At 44.2% G+C, this 18,995-nt stretch overlaps 1 protein-coding gene across 4 annotated transcripts in view; it reads left to right on the top strand.

Annotated features, from left to right (window-relative positions):
• PTPRR (protein tyrosine phosphatase receptor type R) overlaps nt 1-18,995 on the top strand; it is a 133,732-nt gene that overhangs the window by 64,038 nt on the left and 50,699 nt on the right. For all 4 annotated transcript variants that reach the window (XM_033950706.1, XM_033950704.1, XM_033950703.1 and 1 more), the window contains exons 4-5: nt 3,960-4,070; nt 6,860-7,122. In XM_033950706.1, the coding sequence (XP_033806597.1) occupies nt 3,960-4,070; nt 6,860-7,122 (374 nt within the window). The remainder of the gene's footprint in view (nt 1-3,959; nt 4,071-6,859; nt 7,123-18,995) is intronic.

Below are 18,995 nucleotides of genomic sequence, written 5' to 3'. Positions count from 1 at the left end.
CTCTCTGGAAGCGCATTCCAGGTGTCCACCACACGTTGGGTAAACAAGAACTTCCTAGCATTCGTTTTGAATCTGTCCCCTTTCAACTTTTCCGAGTGCCCTCTTGTTCTTTTATTTTTCAAAAGTTTGAAGAATCTGTCCCTCTCTACTCTCTCTATGCCCTTCATGATCTTGTAAGTCTCTATCATATCCCCTCTAAGTCTCCTCTTCTCCAGGGAAAAGAGTCCCAGTTTCTCCAATCTTTCTCTCTCTCTCTCTCTCTATTTCTCTCTGTCTCCCTTTCTCTCTCTCTTTCTATCCCTCTCTACTCTCTCTATGCCCTTCATGATCTTATAAGTCTCTATCATATCCCCTCTAAGTCTCCTCTTCTCCAGGGAAAAGAGTCCCAGTTTCTCCAATCTTTTCCTCTCTCTCTCTCTCTCTCTCTTTCTCTCTATTTCTCTCTCTTTCTCTCTCTCTATTTCTCTCTCTTTCTCTCTCTCTATTTCTCTCTGTCTCTCTCTCTCTCTCTCTCTCTATTTCTCTCTGTCTCTCTCTCTCTCTCTCTATTTCTCTCTGTCTCCCTTTCTCTCTCTCTTTCTATCCCTCTCTACTCTCTCTATGCCCTTCATGATCTTGTAAGTCTCTATCATATCCCCTCTAAGTCTCCTCTTCTCCAGGGAAAAGAGTCCCAGTTTCTCCAATCTTTTCCTCTCTCTCTCTCTCTCTCTCTCTCTTTCTCTCTATCTCTCTCTCTTTCTCTCTCTTTCTCTCTCTTTCTCTCTCTTTCTCTCTCTCTATTTCTCTCTGTCTCTCTGTCTCTCTCTATTTCTCTCTGTCTCTCTCTCTATATATATATATTTCTCTCTGTCTCCCTTTCTCTCTCTCTTTCTATCCCTCTCTACTCTCTCTATGCCCTTCATGATCTTGTAAGTCTCCATCATATCCCCTCTAAGTCTCCTCTTCTCCAGGGAAAAGAGTCCCAGTTTCTCCAATCTTTTCCTCTCTCTCTCTCTTTCTCTCTCTTTCTCTCTGTCTCTCTCTCTCTGTCTCTCTCTCTGTCTCTCTCTCTCCCTATTTCTCTCTCTCTCTCTCTCTCTCTCTCTCTCTCTCTCTCTCTATTTCTCTCTGTCTCTCTCTCTCTCTCTCTCTCTATTTCTCTCTGTCTCTCTCTCTCTCTCTCTCTCTATTTCTCTATTTCTCTCTGTCTCTCTCTCTCTCTCTCTCTATTTCTCTATTTCTCTCTGTCTCTCTCTCTCTCTCTCTCTATTTCTCTCTGTCTCTCTGTCTCTCTCTCTCTATTTCTCTCTCTCTCTCTCTATTTCTCTCTCTCTCTCTATTTCTCTCTCTCTATTTCTCTCTGTCTCTCTCTCTCTTTCTATCCCTCTCTACTCTATCTATGCCCTTCATGATCTTGTAAGTCTCCATCATATCCCCTCTAAGTCTCCTCTTCTCCAGGGAAAAGAGTCCCAGTTTCTCCAATCTTTTCCTCTCTCTCTCTCTCTCTCTCTCTCTCTCTCTCTCTCTCTCTCTTTCTCTCTATCTCTCTCTATTTCTCTCTGTCTCTCTCTCTCTCTCTCTCTCTATTTCTCTCTGTCTCTCTCTCTCTCTCTCTCTCTATTTCTCTATTTCTCTCTGTCTCTCTCTCTCTCTCTCTCTATTTCTCTATTTCTCTCTGTCTCTCTCTCTCTCTCTCTCTATTTCTCTCTGTCTCTCTGTCTCTCTCTCTCTATTTCTCTCTCTCTCTCTCTATTTCTCTCTCTCTCTCTATTTCTCTCTCTCTATTTCTCTCTGTCTCTCTCTCTCTTTCTATCCCTCTCTACTCTATCTATGCCCTTCATGATCTTGTAAGTCTCCATCATATCCCCTCTAAGTCTCCTCTTCTCCAGGGAAAAGAGTCCCAGTTTCTCCAATCTTTTCCTCTCTCTCTCTCTCTCTCTCTCTCTCTCTTTCTCTTTCTTTCTCTCTCTTTCTCTCTCTATTTCTCTGTGTGTCTCTCTCTCTCTCTCTCTCTATTTCTCTCTGTCTCCCTTTCTCTCTCTCTTTCTATCCCTCTCTACTCTCTCTATGCCCTTCATGATTTTGTAAGTCTCCATCATATCCCCTCTAAGTCTCCTCTTCTCCAGGGAAAAGAGTCCCAGTTTCTCCAATCTCTCAGCGTATGAAAGGTTTTCCATACCTTTTATCAAACGTGTCGCTCTCTTCTGAACCCTCTCGAGTAGCGTCATATCCTTCTTAACTCCTACAGAACAGCGCTACCTAGTGGCTGCACAGCACAATGCACTCTCTTTAATATGATAGCAGACCGACTTTCAGTAATGTTTACTTTGGATTTTCCACTTATTCCCATATTCAGCAGTGTTATACATATAGCTGGAACCACTGAATATATTGCTACAAGTGGGCAGTCTCATATTAGGCACAGCTTAGAGGAAACAGCGGCTGCCACCCACTGAACTGCAACTGAATATTAGACTGAAAGGCCCCGATTCTATAAGTCGTGCTTGACACGTCCAATCTAAGAGGTTAATGATCCAATTAAGGGTTTTAACAAGCGATAATTGGTACTTGGACATCCAAAGGACGTGGACGCCACTTTGTAGGCACAGCCACAATTTCATGGGCGCCCATGTTTAAAACTCGTGCCTAACTCAATGGGCGTGGAATGGGCGTGGTTTGAGCAAAGGTTCAATTTGTTTGCCTAACTTTAGACGTGTTATGCAGAATCGGAGCCAAAGTGTTTCTCGGGACAGTCCAATTTTTAGAAGTAAAACGAGGGCAATATGTAATGTATTAGGGAAGTGTGTGGAGGTCGGGAGAGGTAAAGGAAGTCCATGTTTATTATTTAAGTGAGGCTTTCCCTGCTTACCTGAATTTCTGCTATTCTGGGCATATCCCTGCTGAACGTGGAAAGGGCCATGAAATATGAATGGGCATTTTCCTTTACATTCAGCTGTGCCGAATAGTGGAAAGATCCGAAAACGGAGCATGTAGAACAGGGGTGTCAAAGTCCCTCCTCGAGGGCCGCAATCCGGACGGGTTTTCAGGATTTCCCCAATGAATATGCATGCGATCTATTAGCACACAATGAAAGCAGTGCAGGCAAATAGATCTCATGCATATTCATTGGGGAAATCCCCGAAAACCCGACTGGATTGCGGCCCTCGAGGAGGGACTTTGACCCCCCCTGACGTAGAAAGAAGTTCACATTGTGCCGATTAACAGAAAAGCAGCAGAAAGTGGTGGGGTGGGGGTAAGGGACACAGAGGGCCAGGCACTCGTCACTTTGATGATGCAGCAAAGTGAAGACTTGAGCTGTACAGTAGGTCTGTGAGTCTCAAAAGCAAAACTGGAGAAATGGGTGGGAGCTTGGAGCGATGGCCACACTTTATCACCAGATCCCGGTTTCTCATGGAATGATTCAGTATCTGTTGGACTTTGCTCTACATTTAAATAAACACGAGGGTAAAGAGGCTCTAGAAGTCCTGGAAATAGTGAAGAATGAGTTACAAGTAGCTCAGTGAGGCAGAGCCATGATTTTTTTGGAGTCGTTTCCTTATTCATCTCCTCCATTGTGTTAATGTTTCCTTTCTACCTGTTTGCACTGCGTTCTAAAAGGATGTAGGGTTTCCAGATGAGCAAGTGAGGAGGTGTAGTGGGAGGAGATGGAAGGAATAGCGAAAGGGGCCAGGAGAAGCACTTTGATGAGCTTTAGCCTCACATCCGAAGGGCCTGCTGGTTTCCCAGAAAGAACGCGTGCACTGTTTGCTTAGCTGAGAACACTCCACAGTGCGTGGGATGATTGTTCCGTCACTAGGAAAGACGATCTTTGACCGGTCCGCTCTTGGTCTTAGGGCTCAGGCACGCCCCTATGGCTTTGTTTAGGACTGGAGACAAGCCATCGCGGTGGCAGAAGAACGATTTCTGATCTACCCCAGTCATTGAATAACTAGGGTTTTTTTTTATCCTTTTATTTTTAGAAAAATGTCCTACAGGGGCAGCATGAAGCAGACAAATTATGGGACAAGGAAGGATTTTATGCAGCTGTGATCTTTCTTAGCATCCTTCTCATTATTATAACGTGCTTAATGGTAAGTCTGGCATTTACATTTCTAAAGTCTGTCTCATATCAGTTCCCATTTTATGGTGGTTCAGTATTCTGGAGGGTTGAAGTGTCTGAAACGTGTGTGCATCATATGTGCTTATAGATTTTGGGGTGTATTTTCCAACCCTTATTTGCGAGTGTATGTGTAGAATATGGAGCTCAGTGGCAGAAGTTCATTGTGAAATTAGGTGCATTTTCAGTTGTCAAATATTCGGAAAATGCTGAGCTCCTAAATTCATGCTCCCAAGATGCCTCTTAAATTTGTGCCCTATTTTCAGCTAGAAATTCATCTTACTTTAGGAGCTTAAAATTATGCTAGCTTTGCCCCTATTTAGAACCAACCAGCAACTCTTGAACCAATCTTGTACATGCTGAAAAATAAGCCCAGTCTTCAGTAACAGCTCTGTATCAATTCCCTCATTCTTTTTTTTTTTTTTTTTGCCTGTATGGAGAGTCTGACGTCACATTGAACTCCAAAAGCAGAGCCCAGATAGGTGCCAGTAAAAGATGAACTTATACCAGGGACAACGCTGATCCTTGTGGTACCATCAATATCTGATGGAATCCCATCTGATACCTGAACATCCAAACTCACCCATTGCTCCTAATCTTTGAGGGGAAAAAATGAGAACCGTCCAAAAATCAGACCACTCCAATTCCTCTCTTCCAACCTACTAAATAGTATGTTCCAATCTAATGAGACAAAAAACCGAGTTGATATCTAACTGACATCACAAATTGGATTTGGATTTTGCGATCAAATCAAATATTTTAAATAAACTTGAAACTTGGATTTGTCTCCTGTATCCATCCCTCTCAACAGGCTGAGGAACAATCGTATCCTTCCTGGAAACTTGACTGCTAAGTGCTTCTGACATCTACTTGTCCAAGTATTGATTCAGAAATGGAATGTTGGGTATTGGTCCCTAATTCCTAGGGTCTGACCTAAGGAGAAACTTCAACCTTCTTTATCACAGGAAGAACATGTTAACATTTTATTTATAACCCGCCATTACCGTGAAGTTCAACTCACAAAAAAAAAAACTGGACAACAGTGAATTAGTTAACATCATTCAGGACGATATTTAACATACGAAAAAGTTTTTAATGAGAGTAAGAACTTGCGGTGAGCAACAAAGGTCCTAAATCTCCTCTCCCAGTTTGCCGCTTGAAAAGAACGTAGCCGATGAAGATAACATTTATGAAGGTCACCTCTTATGGTGGGAAAAACAAACTCGGATGGTCTAGGGCCTAGGCAAAGATCGTCTTGAAGTTGGTCAACAAGATATCCTGCTGCTAATCCATGTAACACCTTACAGCGAAAACAGCCAGATTTAAAGATTATCCCGGCTCTTACAGGAAGCCAGTGTAGTCTTCTGAAATAAGGTGCAACACGGTCAGGTTTTTTTAGGTTGAAAATGTGGCGTCCAGCCATGTTTTGAACAATGCGAAGTTTGTGAAAATGCTTTTTCTGTCCTGCAAAATAGACTATGTTACAATAGTTCGAAATGCTCAGAATTAATGATTGTACTAACAACTGAATTTGAACCTCTTCAAACTACAAAGAAACTCTGGCGGACTACTGCCTCGGTCTGAGCACACTGGCCCAAATTCTCAATAGTGCGCTGTAAGTTAAGCAGCGGCAGGCGCTCTTATCACCGCCTAACTTAATTGAGTTTAATTGGTTTAATCAGCATAGTAGTTGGTTGTGCTAATTAAAAACCAATGAAATCGCAATTTTAAAAAAATAGAGGCGTCTAAGGGCACCTCCGGGGGACCTGCCTATACAATGGGTGGGTTTGGGGGGTTGGGAGGTCATGGTTGCAGCCTGAGGGAGAGGGCAGGGGGCATGTTCAGGGGAGGGGGGAACAAGAGGAGTCGTGGGGTTTTCTTTTTTACGTAAAAAAAAAAAAAAAAAAAATGATGCAGCTGACCTGATAGTCAGCCAGGGCCGCATAACTCTTATGCAGTCCTGGCTGAATTTTGGCTGAGCCACATAAGCTCCAAGAGGCCAGGCCTGCCCAAAATTATACAGGAATATTTAGTGCTGTCTAATATTACTGGATAATTTAGCCAGTGGTGGTCAGCATGGAAAAACACCTCCTGAATGTAGGGGGAGGGGGAAACGTTTATTAACATTGCTAATATTGGCACAGGCTCTTACAAAATAGTGATTATTCCCTTTGCGGGCACCCAGATAATTGCTGACTCTGCCCCGTTTCTCTTACCCACTTAACTGGCTTTGAATATTGACCCTTTAAGAGTTGATATTCAGAATGTTTTTAACCTGGTAGCAAATGCTTTTTCAGCAGACTGAATATTGACCCCAAATAAGGTCAATTAGCATTTATGGCTGATGGTACAACTTTCTACAGTATTCACATCCCCTTTATTTCATTATTTGGCCTGTCCTTTCACTCAGGGTGGGTTACATAAAAGCTTTAAAAAAAAAATACAGAAAATAACACGACAAATCGAAAACAATCAGAGCTGAGCAATTTCTTTGTTTTAATAATTCATTGTTTACTTACCCCATCGGTTTCTCAAAAAAAAAATCCATGATTATTCTGCAAGACCAGCAATCTTTAGCCAGCCCAAAAACCAAACCTACCGCATTGATTGTTGTCTTTTTTTTTTTTTAAGAAAAGAATAAAAACCTTTAGTCAGAACACTCACCACAAATTGTGAATGTCTCATAAAACCAGAATTTTTATTGTCTAGTGTGCTACGTTTATACTGTAGGTGGGAAAAGCATTCGTGTTCTCTTCTCTAAAGGTTCTTTACAGGTTAAGAGAAAAGATTCAGTTTTCACAGAGGGAGGACAAAGAGAAAAATCAACAGATTCACCTTTCGCCTCTCCCGGTGCAGACAACACAGTGTGGGGTGAAGTGTGCAGACAGCATGGTCCAGCCTGACCCTCCTTCCAAATCTGTAAATGTCACCGTGGGTGCCCAGTGCCAGGGAGCTGCTGACACTAAACCTTCGGTCTCTGCTAGTCCTTCTCCATTCAAAATGAAGCCCGTGGGCCTTCAGGAAAGGTAGGTTGTGCCTACTCTCGTGGGTTAGAGACATTTGTTTATTAATGGGATGCAGCTGTGAAGAACCAACGGACTGGCCTATGGGGGCTGAGTCTCTTTTGCTTATATTTTGCTATGGGGGCTGAGCCGCTTCCTTACTGGCTCCCACGAATTCTCACGAGAATTCACAGGAGCCAGTAGATGCCCCTCGGCACTGAGCAGTAGCGCCAAATTGCGCTCCTGCCGCTCAGCGGCTGAAAAAACTGTTTAGCAGTAGGGCAGGAACTCGGAAAGTTCGTTCCTGCCCGCTGCACCTTCACCGGGGATCGGCAAGATGAGATATGAGGCTAGGGCAGGGAGGCGGGCAGAGTTTAGAGCCTGGGAGGGAGGGAGGGTGCAGAATCCGTCAAGGAAGGAAGGGTGCTGGGTGCAGAGCCTGACCGGGGGGGGGGGGGGGGAGGTAGGGAAAAAAGGGGGCTGGGTGCAAAGCCTGACAGGGGAGAGAGGGAAGGAAGGGTACTGGGTGAAGAGTCTGACAGGGGAAGAGAGGGAAGGAAGTGGGCTGGGTACAATGCCTGACAGGGGAGGGAGAGAAGGCTGCTGGGTGCAGTGCCTGGCAGGAAGGGAGCTGGGTGAAGTGCCTGGCAGGGGAGGGAAGGGGGCTGGGTGCAGAGCTTGGCAGGAAGGGGCTGGGTGCAGAGCTTGACAGGGCAGGACACTTGAATATTAAGCCGCCTGACTTTTATATTCGAGTCAACCATTTTTCCTCCTTTTTGGGGGAAAAGGGGGGTCTCGACTTATATTCGGATCAAAATATATTTGAGTATATACAGTATATTTAGCCATTCAAATTGTGGGTATTCCGAGGAATTAAGTTTTACTGGGGAAAAAACATAGAGGTTAGTTATCGAAGAGCTTTAAGGCCATAATATGTGTTATTTAAATTGTGCATTAAATGACAATAACGGGTGTTGTATTACAGTAATGCACATTCATTTAAGGCACCATTGGATACACAATAATGAGATGTGAACACCTTATTACTATGTCAGTTCAATAATACAGCTGGCAATGAACGCCACAACTTGTGTTATTCCTGGAAAAATAATTCTAGCAAAAAGCTGCCATTATTTTTCCTGACTTTTGCCCTCATAAGGCAGCTTAGCTCCTAGCAGTAGTACTGCAAGACTACCACTAAGGATCACCAGTACCATCTTGAACCCAATGCCGACAGGGGCAGGAGTGACTGGGAATCACTTCTGCCTCATATCCCCTAGACTCCAGGGATTTTTCAAAGTAGACTGATGGAGGGGGGGGGGACTTGTGGAAGGGTGAGTCTGGAGGTGGGGGGGAGGGCATTGAGAGGGGTGAATGTGATGAAGGACAGCATTGGTAGGAAGGGGATCTTTATACATTGTTTGGCTTCTTTCAGATATGGCCTAGATACATTGCACAGCAGCCTTGTGGCTCAATAGTCTCAGGGAGTATGACTTATGCTGCTGGTGAGGTCAGTCACAACTGGGCCGTTCATGAACTTCAGGAGTGACTAACCTGTGGTACTGACTGACATACCACGGATTAGTCACTCCTGTGGTAAATTAAGGTGCAATAAAAGCCCATTTGTACCTCACCTTAACTACTTTTTTGTGGTACTAACAATGTCAAGATAAGTAGGATATTTATTTGCTTACTGTGGTTTATTAACTGGCTTTATGAAGGGATTCACCCAAAGCGGTGCAAAGCAGGTTCCTAAAATCATAAACCTAGCTCCAGCGTCCCCTCATTTCTTTACCCTTTCCTGCCACTCCCCTACTTTGGTTCAAATTAATTCCAGAGTATTACATATGTTATAGAAAATCCTGTTTTTTCAGATTGCAGGTGGTCCAGTATTGCTGTTAGGTATAAAATTGGTAATTGTTCAAGCTGACTGCGCCATCTATAGGCCAAAGTGCTAAACTGCACATTTCCATCACGTACAGCAACTGTAATTCCACAATCCGATGTAAAGATCCCTAAATTGAAACGAGAAATCTAGATTGCAGTGCGTACTGTATCTCTTGTGCAGCCTTCCCATTAATCATGTTTGTGAATATGCTCTCTTAACTCTTCATCTAGTCAAGGAAGAATTTCATTAAAACAAAATGCAAGAGGGACAAAAATATCAGCTCCCCAGAAAATCCAGCGGATTAGTTCAGAGTAGACAATGACACGGGGACAATATTTTCCCTGTCCCCGCAGGAACTCAATTTCCCCATCCCGTCCCCGCGAGTTTTGTCCCTGCCCCTGCCCCATTCCTGTAAGCTCTGCCTTAACCGCACAAGCCTTGAACACTTATGATTTTAAAGTGTTTGAGGCTCATGCAGATGAGGATGGAGCTTAGGCATTGGTGGAATGAGGCATTATGACATCACAATCTGAGCTCTAGAATGTTGCTACTTAGGATTTTAAAGGGTTTGAGGCTTGTACGGATGAGGACGGAGCTTAGGCATTGGTGGAATGAGGCATTATGACATCACAATCGGAGCTCTAGAATGTTGCTACTTAGGATTTTAAAGGGTTTGAGGCTTGTGCGGATGAGGACGGAGCTTAGGCATTGGTGGAATGAGGCATTATGACATCACAATCGGAGCTCTAGAATGGTGCTACTTAGGATTTTAAAGGGTTTGAGGCTTGTGCGGATGAGGACGGAGCTTAGGCATTGGTGGAATGAGGCATTATGACATCACAATCGGAGCTCTAGAATGGTGCTACTTAGGATTTTAAAGGGTTTGAGGCTTGTGCGGATGAGGACGGAGCTTGTAGGAATGGGGCAGGGGCAGGAAAAGAACTCACCGGGACAGGACGGGAAAATGAGTTCCTGTGGGGATGGAGAAAAATTTGTCCCCGTGTCATTCTCTAGTTCAGAGAACAGATTTCAGATGTTTTAAAAAGAGAAATATGCCCCAAACTGGGCCCAAAACCTTCCTTCCCTGCTGCCCTTCAAATGTTTTAATCTTTACCTGGAAGAAAAGTGCTGAGTGAAAACTGCCACGTAGGACAGAACTTTGGTCGTTTCAATTGAACGTAAGAACATAAGAATTGCTGCTGTTGGGTCAGACCAGTGGTCCATCGTGCCCAGCAGTCTGCTTTGTCCAATAGGACTTTCTCATTATGGGGCATGTAATGGGTGGGAGGTGTATATGGGCCTCATTTTCAACCTGGAGGTTATTATCACACGTTCAATGTTAATACAGCAGATAACATGGAACAGTTAGCTAACGGTAGGGTTACCAGATGTCTGAGGACATGTCCTCTTTTCAGAGGACTGTCGGGGATCCGGACAGCTTTGCAAAACCCAACACTTTGTCCAAGTTTTGAAAAGCTGGTAAGATCAGGGCCAAGTCTGGCGTGCATTTGCACATGTGTGGATGCGATGCAGTGACATCACATGCATGCATGCAATGTCATCAAGTCGCTTGTGCAGATGCATTCCAGACCCGAAGAGACGAGATTTGCGTGGGGCTGGGGGTTGGGAGGCGGAATGGGACGGGGACGGCGTAAACAGGGGCAGACCTAGGGATGGAAAGGGGTGGGCCTGAGAGCAGAACAGGGCGGGGCCACATGTCCTCCTTTACCAGATGCAAAATCTGATAACCCTAGCTAACTAAACTAAACTAAACCTTAAGTTTATGTACCGCATCCTCTCCATGAATATAGAGCTCGGCACGGTTTACAAAAGTTTAATAAAGGAAGAGAATAGCACATTGAGTTTGGTGGATTGAGAATAGGGGGGGGAGGAGAGCATTACGCTTTTGTGAAAAGACTGGTTTTCAGATGCTTACGGAATAGTTGGAAGGAGACCTGAGTCCACAGTGGGGTTGTAAGGTTATTCCAAAGCCCTGTAATTCTGAAAAAGAGAGATTTTCCCAATTTTCCCACATAGAGGACACCTTTTAGTGAGGGGAAGGAAAGTTTAAGTTTTTGGGTGGGCCTGGTATTGTCGGGACTCGGGGAGTTCCAAGATAGTGGGATTAGAGGAGGGAGGATGCCGTGTATCATTTTAAAAGCTAGGCAGGAGCATTTAAAATGAACCCTGGCGATTATTGGGAGCCAGTGGAGTTTGGACAAAAGTGGAGAGACATGGTCAAATTTATGTTTTGCGAAGATCAGCTTGGCCGCAGTGTTTTGAATTAGTTGAAGTCTATGAAGACTCTTTTTTGTTAGACTAAGATAGATGGAATTGCAGTAATCTAGTTTGGAAAGGATGATGGATTGAACAAGGATGGCAAAGTGTTGTTGGCGGAAGCAGGATCTCACTAACGGCATCCCACATCAGTGGTCCTGCAGTAAACACAAAATAAACAACGACTTTTCTGTCATAACGGCACACTGCCTTCGCCAAAATGCTGGGAACCCCCCTCAACGGTTAACACAGGCCCCAATATTCAAAACAAGGATCCTGGCCATTTAAGTCACCTGTCCCTAGCTAACTGGGCATTAACTGGATCGTTCCACTGAAAATGACCAATTAACACCCAAGCTGAAATCAGCTATTTTGAGGGCATTCTGGGACACAGTCAGAACTTAACTAGCTAAGATAACCCCATAAACCGGACCGCATAAAACACAGTCCTATCTTTATGTGGTTCATCTTAGCCAGTTAATTACTAAATATCTCACTTAACCTGCTATGTTTCGTTCACCTGCATCTGCTTCGATATTCAGTACTGGAGCCCAGACACAAAAGGTCACCCAGGTACATCATAATTGCAGATCCTAAATAGATATTGCAGAGATTATTAACTGGAATTAAAAAGCATAAGGAAGGGTAAGGTACATAAGACAAATTGCGGATCAGGGAGCCACCTTTATTCAAGCTCACCTTTGAATCCCTGGGCCCCAGAGTCTGGAATAATCTATACGCCAAGATCCCTCCTATTAAAGCTTCAAGAGAATGCTAAAGACTTATCTTTTCTTTTCATAATGACTGATTTCTGCCTAACCCTCTATCTAGAATCATCATCAGTTTGATCAGGTGTCCCCATTGCTTCAGAATCTACACTGGCTCCCTGTCCATCTCGGGATTCATTTCAAATGTGCATGTATTGCTTTCAAGATCCTGTATGGTATCCTTGTTCTTTTTGTTCCCCTATCTTGGAATGCTTATAGATCTTATCTCGTGAGAAGTACCCAAAGATTCAAACTTTCTTTTCCCTCAGTAAAGGGAATAAAAACTGTCAGAAATTTAGCCAATCATTTCCTTTCAAATTGGCAGAATTATGGAATGGAATACCCTTTACTTTTAAGGGGTCTTGGCGCCTTCCAATCTTTTCGCAAAACTTTAAAAACAACCCTGTTTGCAAATCATTTTGGAAATCACTCTTTTTAGTTTTTCTGCTTCCTGGTCCCTTTTTTGGTTCCTTTTATTTTGTTATATTACCTTTATGTTTTTCTTTTTTAATGATTGTGAACCGAGTCAAGCTCCTCTTTTGGTTGATGACCCGGTCTACAAATCCAAGTTTTAGTTTAGTTTAGAATCTGGTTGCAAATGTAATAACTGATCCCAATTTTATTGTAAGCTGCAATGATTCCTTGTAGAAAATGGTGGGATATAAGAAACCATATATAGTATGGTTTGGTAATTGTGGGAATGCCTTAGTAAAACAGTTCGTCGTCAAGACTTAGTTGGCTTTTTCGAAAGAAGTCCTCAACTGAATGTCTGCAATGTTGTAGACCACTAATGAAGGCAATCTTGCTGAAACCCAGCCATGATGGGTCCTTACTACAAGAAAGCCTTTCGTAATTATCAGCTTGACCATCACTGTTTGTTCTGCTTTGCTGGTACCGTATATACCATTATAGAATATCATTGCACACCCAACGCATATTTTGTGCCATAAGAACCTTTATAATGTTGGTAGAGAGAATTAGGGTAACTCACTCATCTCTGTTCTCCCGTTTACTTGCAACTTTCTGACATCTACCCTCTTTAGAAGAGGTAGACAAGTGTTACAGGACCAAAGTAAACCCAATGGCTATCTCTTGGAAAAATAAAATGTGCTGAAACAATCTTAAGAGGAGCAATTACATCCTGCAGCTTTCCTATTTAAATTACAAGTGGAGTTAAATTGGCCCCAGGCTCTATTAGAAACGTGAACCAAGATTGGCACTGGCCGTGATACAGGTCCCAATTAATCCATCAACAGAATGCGAGGCTGGCAAACTCGAAGCAGTGATGCAGTCATGGAAATATCACAGAGAATAGAAGAGGAAGGAAAAAGGGCATGTCTGCAAAAGGGCACAGCACTCCAAAAGCCTTGGAAATGAGGGAGCAGCTCATTAGGAGATGAGCAAAATAAAGAAAGAGAGCCGGACAGGAAAGTGGAACAGATTTATATGTGATTGAAAGGCCGTAGACTTTACCGTCCTATATAATCGCAAATAAGAGTTGTAAGGCCCTGCATGCTCTGTAGGGAGTTAATCAAAATCACGCTTTCTCACATTTTGACATTGCACGATGAGTGTGACATAGGGGCCTTAATATTTATTTAACCCAGGCGTGTCAAAGTCGGTCCTCGAGGGCCGCAATCTAGTTAGATTTTCAGGATTTCCCCCATGAATATGCATGATTTCTATTTGCATGCACTGCTTTCATTGTATGCTAATAGATCTCATGCATATTCATTGCAGCCCTCGAGCACTGACTTTGACACCTGTGATTTAACCATTTATATACTGCATAAAACTGCAGTTTTCACATTGGTTACATGCATATTAACCTGGTCACCCTTTAGTCGCTAAACATAATAATAATAATAACAGTTTATATACCGCAATACCGTTAAGTTCTATGCGGTTTACAGAAGATTAGTGGAGTACAAGTTGAGTTGACGTACAAGTTGAGTTAACTTAAGGGATGTGGGAACAATGGGGAGAAAGGGCAAGCGAGGGGAAGGAGGGAAGTGGGTCAGCTGTCTAGGTATTTCAGGAATAGGTGAGTTTTGAGGCGTTTCCTGAATACCTCATAAGTGGTGGGCAATAGGAGTTGTTCTAGGTCTTTACCCCATAGAGCAGCCTGATGTGAGAGAAGATGCTCATGGTGTTTTTTTAGTTTGCATCCTGTAACCGGGGGAGAAACGAAGTGCGAGTGGGAGCTTCTCTTGTGTTTGTTGGCTGAGAAGGAGAATAGGTCAGTGATGTATTTAGGGGTTAGACCGTAGAAAACTTTAAAACAGAGGCAGGCGAACTTAAACTTTACACGAGCTTCCATCGGCAGCCAGTGTAGCTGTTTGAAGTATGGCGTCACGTGATCGAACTTCTTTAGACCGAAGATTAGTCTGACCGCAGTGTTTTGCATTAGTTGTAATCGTCGCATATTCTTTTGGGGGATTGCTAAGTAGGCGATGTTACAGTAGTCGAGTTGACTTAATACGAGGGATTGTACCAAGATTCTGAAGGCAGAGTTATCAAAGTATGCTTTAATGGATTGAAGTTTCCAGAGGGTGAAAAATCTCTTTTTGATTAGGGAGTCCACCTGATCTTTCATGATACAAACAATGGACAAACATAAATTTCCCATCCCCCAGGAAAAAATAATACAATATCTAAAACAATTATCAAATCATAATATCAATACAGGCATTTTCATATCATAATTTCAACAATTAAAATGCAGAAAAGCATTGAATATTAAATCCAAGGCAAAAATATTCTTAACACTATGGGCCTCTTCTATCAAACTGTTCCTATGAGCATCGGGAGCAGCGCGGACCATTCAGCCCGGCTCTCTAGCACAGTTTGATAGAAGAGGCCCTATGTCTTGAAACTGAAGAGACTGCTGAAACATTAGCATAGGAAGGCATTGACAAAAAGCTGCGTTTTTAACATTTTCTTAAAATTGATCTTCCCCGCACAAAATCGCAGAATGCCAGGCAGGGCATTCCAAAATTTCACACCGACCACCGAAAAGCTTTGGGAAATTGACGTAACGTGTTTTAAAAACAGGATTTTCCCACGTGCTTTCAGCCCATTTCTAATGTGGCAGGATTTAAGGCATCATTCTTTTTTTTCCAGATTGTGCGTTAATTTTCACACCCATTCTTCGCCCATGGATGCCCCATTGAAAAAATATTTTTTAAAAAAATATGTAACGCGCAAAGAAGAGCATTAAAAAAAAGTACCATATCTGTTTTTGCAACAATAACCGTGCGTTGGGGGCTTAACACCCTTTAGTAAAAGGACTCCATAGTGTGTGATGCCTCGGGCTAAGCTGTAAATTGCTACATGCTGATATATTTTAACATTTTTTTAAATTAAAAAACCACATTTGATTATAAATAAGTTTTTGTTCTGTGTGTGCTCCCAAATTTATGTACAAAATTTATTCTATTCAGATCCTAGATAACCCGATATCATTAATATTAATCCGTTGAGGTATGATATATTTATTTATTAATATTATGGACAAGCACATAAGCACCTGAGTGAGTCAGGTACATATGCTGTTTTTTGGAAGCTTCTGCACCGCTACTAAAGAGAGGGAAGTCAATTCTGAGCGGTTTGCATGAGCTTCAGTAAAGGTGTTACAATACATGAGAATCTTATCTATTTATACCATCCATATACATATACCCCGTTTTACGAACATCCTACTTACGTCGGACTCGTATTTACGAACAGGGGTCCTGTTCTACCTTCCGTGTCCCAACACGCCCCTCTCTCTCTGTCCCTCCCTCCATTCTGTGTCCCAAGTTTGTGCCTCCCTCTGGCGGGTGTTTACCTTTTTCTGGCCTGCTCCCTCCTTCCAGCCGCAGTGGTTTCTCTGCACAAAGCCGCGGGCAGCGGCTCCTATGCATGTCTGCGGCTGAGTTGGAAGCCTTCCCTCCGACATGGGAGGAGCTTCCTCCGACATCAGAGAGAAGGCTTCTGGCTCAGCTGCGGGACGCTCATAGGAGTCGCTGCCCACAGCTTTGCGCAGAAAAAACCACTAAGGCTGGAAGAAGGAGGGAGCCGGCCAGAAGGTAAACACCTGCTGTAGGGAGACACATACTTGGGGCACAGAATGGAGGGAGGGAGAAGGGCGTGTTGGTCCTCAGGAGGGGGGGAGCACAAACTTTGGACAAAGGATGGAAGGAAGGAGGGGGCATGAACTTAGGACACAGAATGGAGGGAAGGAGGGAGAGAGGGGAGCATGAGCCATAGGATGGAAGGAGGAAGTGAGGGAAAGAGATGCTGAGGTGGGGGAGGAAATAGAAAGGGAGAATTGAGTGTCTGAGTGAGAGAGAAAGAGAGATGGTGCACATGGGGAGATGAAGAAAGAGGATAATTATTGGGCATAAGGAAGGAGAGAAAATTATTGGACATAGTGGTGGGAGAGGAGTGAGGTAGAGATGCATGGGGAAGAGAGAGATGAGAAGGAGTAATGTTGGATGTGGTGGTGGAGAGGGAACAGTGGGACGGATGGAAAGGGATGCAAGAGGAGCCTCAAGGAGGTAGAGAAGATGGGAAAAATACTAGGATCCGAGTTATGTACAAATTCAACTTAAGAACGGCTTAGAAAACGGAACCCGTTCTTAACCTTGGGACTGCCTGTACTTGTCTTTCTTTGTATTATTTGTGGGTTCACCCTTTCGTGTTCCAAGTGGGGGGGGCAGCCTCCTGTTTCCTCCACGCTAAAGTGTTCTGTGAAGATTGACAATGAATCTTACTTTAGGGCACGGACGTATTCCTAATTTTTCTGTGTATCGCTGTTTTGCAAGCCAGTCAGACGAGGTCCTGCTCAGCCAGATGTCAGGCACTGATTAATCCGTCTTAACTTCAGCCAAAAAGGAAGAACACGTGATGGGAGGAGCATTAAATGCAGCACAATCAACTTCCGACCAACCAGGGTTTCCTGTCACCTTGGCAATGACACTGATTGGCGGTGCGGTTTCCTGTGCACACACTAAAACCAGTGGTAACTGGAGAAACAAGAACAAAACCCATAAGAAACCTGGGAGGACCATAAAAAGTAAACTTTTGCTGAATTCAGACTGGAAAGCCCACCCAGCCTACACCAATACCGATTTTCAAGTAGACTCTCAGTTATCCGGCACACATGGGGATTGGTAGATGCCGGATAAAGGTAGTTTTGGGCTATCGGATGTCCGGATTTCCCCGGTCATGTCTTCCTTTTGAGGACATGTCCAGGGGGGTCCGGAGGGCTTTTCAAAACCTGGCACCTCACCTCAAGACAAAGAAGAACTCCGAACCCTTTTGCCTTCCCTCCACTCAAGGGCACTCAGCGCAAAAAGATGTTTGATAACCTTCTGGCGACGCAAGCAGGTTCAGGACAAATGTCAGGAAGTTTTCTTTCATACAGCGCGTGGTGGATGCTTGGAATGCGCTCCCGGAGGAGGTTGTGGAGGAGACCACTGTACTGGGATTCAAGCACAAGTTGGATGCACACCTTCTTGCATATCATATTGAGGGATACGGTAAATCCGGGTCTCCATAAAGGAGTACCTAAATGGGCCACCGCGTGTGCGGATCGCCGGACTAGATGGACCTCGGTCTGATCCGGTGAAGGCGTTTCTTATGTTCTTATGTTCTTAACCACTCCATCTCCAACCTGTTGACGGCAACGGGCGACTTCAAAACTTTTCGAAAAGAAATCAAAACCCTACTTTTCAAAAAAAATTTATCCAGATATCTTAACCCAACCCTTCCCCCTCCTCCTAGATAAATTCTCCCCCAAAACCTCCACTTAAATAATCTCTTCCTCCCCAAAACACCAACCAAGTATTCAGATCCCTGAAATATAACGTAATCTTATTCGTACTCTAACTGTAATCTATTTGTTATATCACACAGTAACGTACAGTCAATTTAATATCCAATTTGCAAGTTCTTCCGGAATTAATCCAGGTACCTCTCCTCCCTTGTAACCAAAAAAAAAACAACAAAAAAACCCAAAACTGTTGTAACTTCACTGGAAATGTCCAGTTAGCTCTTTTGTAATCCGCCTTGAACTGCAAGGTATAGGCGGAATAGAAGTTCCTAATGTAATGTAATGTAATGCACTTTGGGTTTTGAAAAGCTTCTATCAAATCGTCGTCGGGCATGCACAGATATGACTCGATGGTGTTATGTGCACGCGAGCACGCGCCCAACGACATTGTTTCGTATTCGAGCATATGCAGATGCCTCCTGCCCGACGAGAGAAGGGCTGGGGTGGGGTTAGGAAGGGATTGGGGGGCGGGACTGGGGGGGGTCCGGAAGTGACAGACAGAACACCGAAGCCGACACGGGCGGCAAGTAGGTGGCCGTTCGCGCCGAAGTTTAAAAAGGTGAGGGGGAGGGGAAGGGCACGCGTGCGTGGCAGGGGGAGGAGTGGGAAGGGAGGTGAAGAGGAGGAGGGGTGCAGGCACCCCGAGCAAGACCGTGCCCAGGGCGGACCCCTCCCTTACCCCCCCCCTTACACCCCTGTCTGTTGATCAGAACCTATTAGTGATTCCCACCTACAAAGAAATACAGTACTCTCCCGAAATTCGCGGAGGTTCCGTTCCAGAAACCCCTGTGAATTTTGAAAAACTGCGATTTTTCACCTGTCAAAAGGCAGGAGAGGTGGCAGAGGGCAGCTGAGGGCGCCGTCGGGTGCAGAAAATCGCTCGCGGTCTGCTCCGACCGCCTCTTCCTGTTACTCAAGTCGGGCTGCACCAATCAGGAGCTGCTTTGACGCGACTTTAGTACAGGAAGAGGCGGTCGGAGCAGGCCGCGAATGAGTGAGCCCGCGATGTGCGAGCCGCGAATTCGCGGGGGGAACACTGTAGTGCGTGGTCATGTGTGTGGTTCTTTCTTCTCAGCACGGGGACCTACACTTTGGAATTCCCTACCTAAAATGTTACATCTCCAAACAAACCTTGGAGAGTTTCAAA

Source organism: Geotrypetes seraphini, chromosome 7, assembly GCF_902459505.1.
Source record: "Geotrypetes seraphini chromosome 7, aGeoSer1.1, whole genome shotgun sequence".
NCBI classification, from domain to species: Eukaryota; Metazoa; Chordata; class Amphibia; order Gymnophiona; family Dermophiidae; genus Geotrypetes; species Geotrypetes seraphini.
The sequence above is the reverse complement of the archived record's forward strand: the minus strand, read 5'-3'. Positions and strand labels throughout refer to the sequence as shown.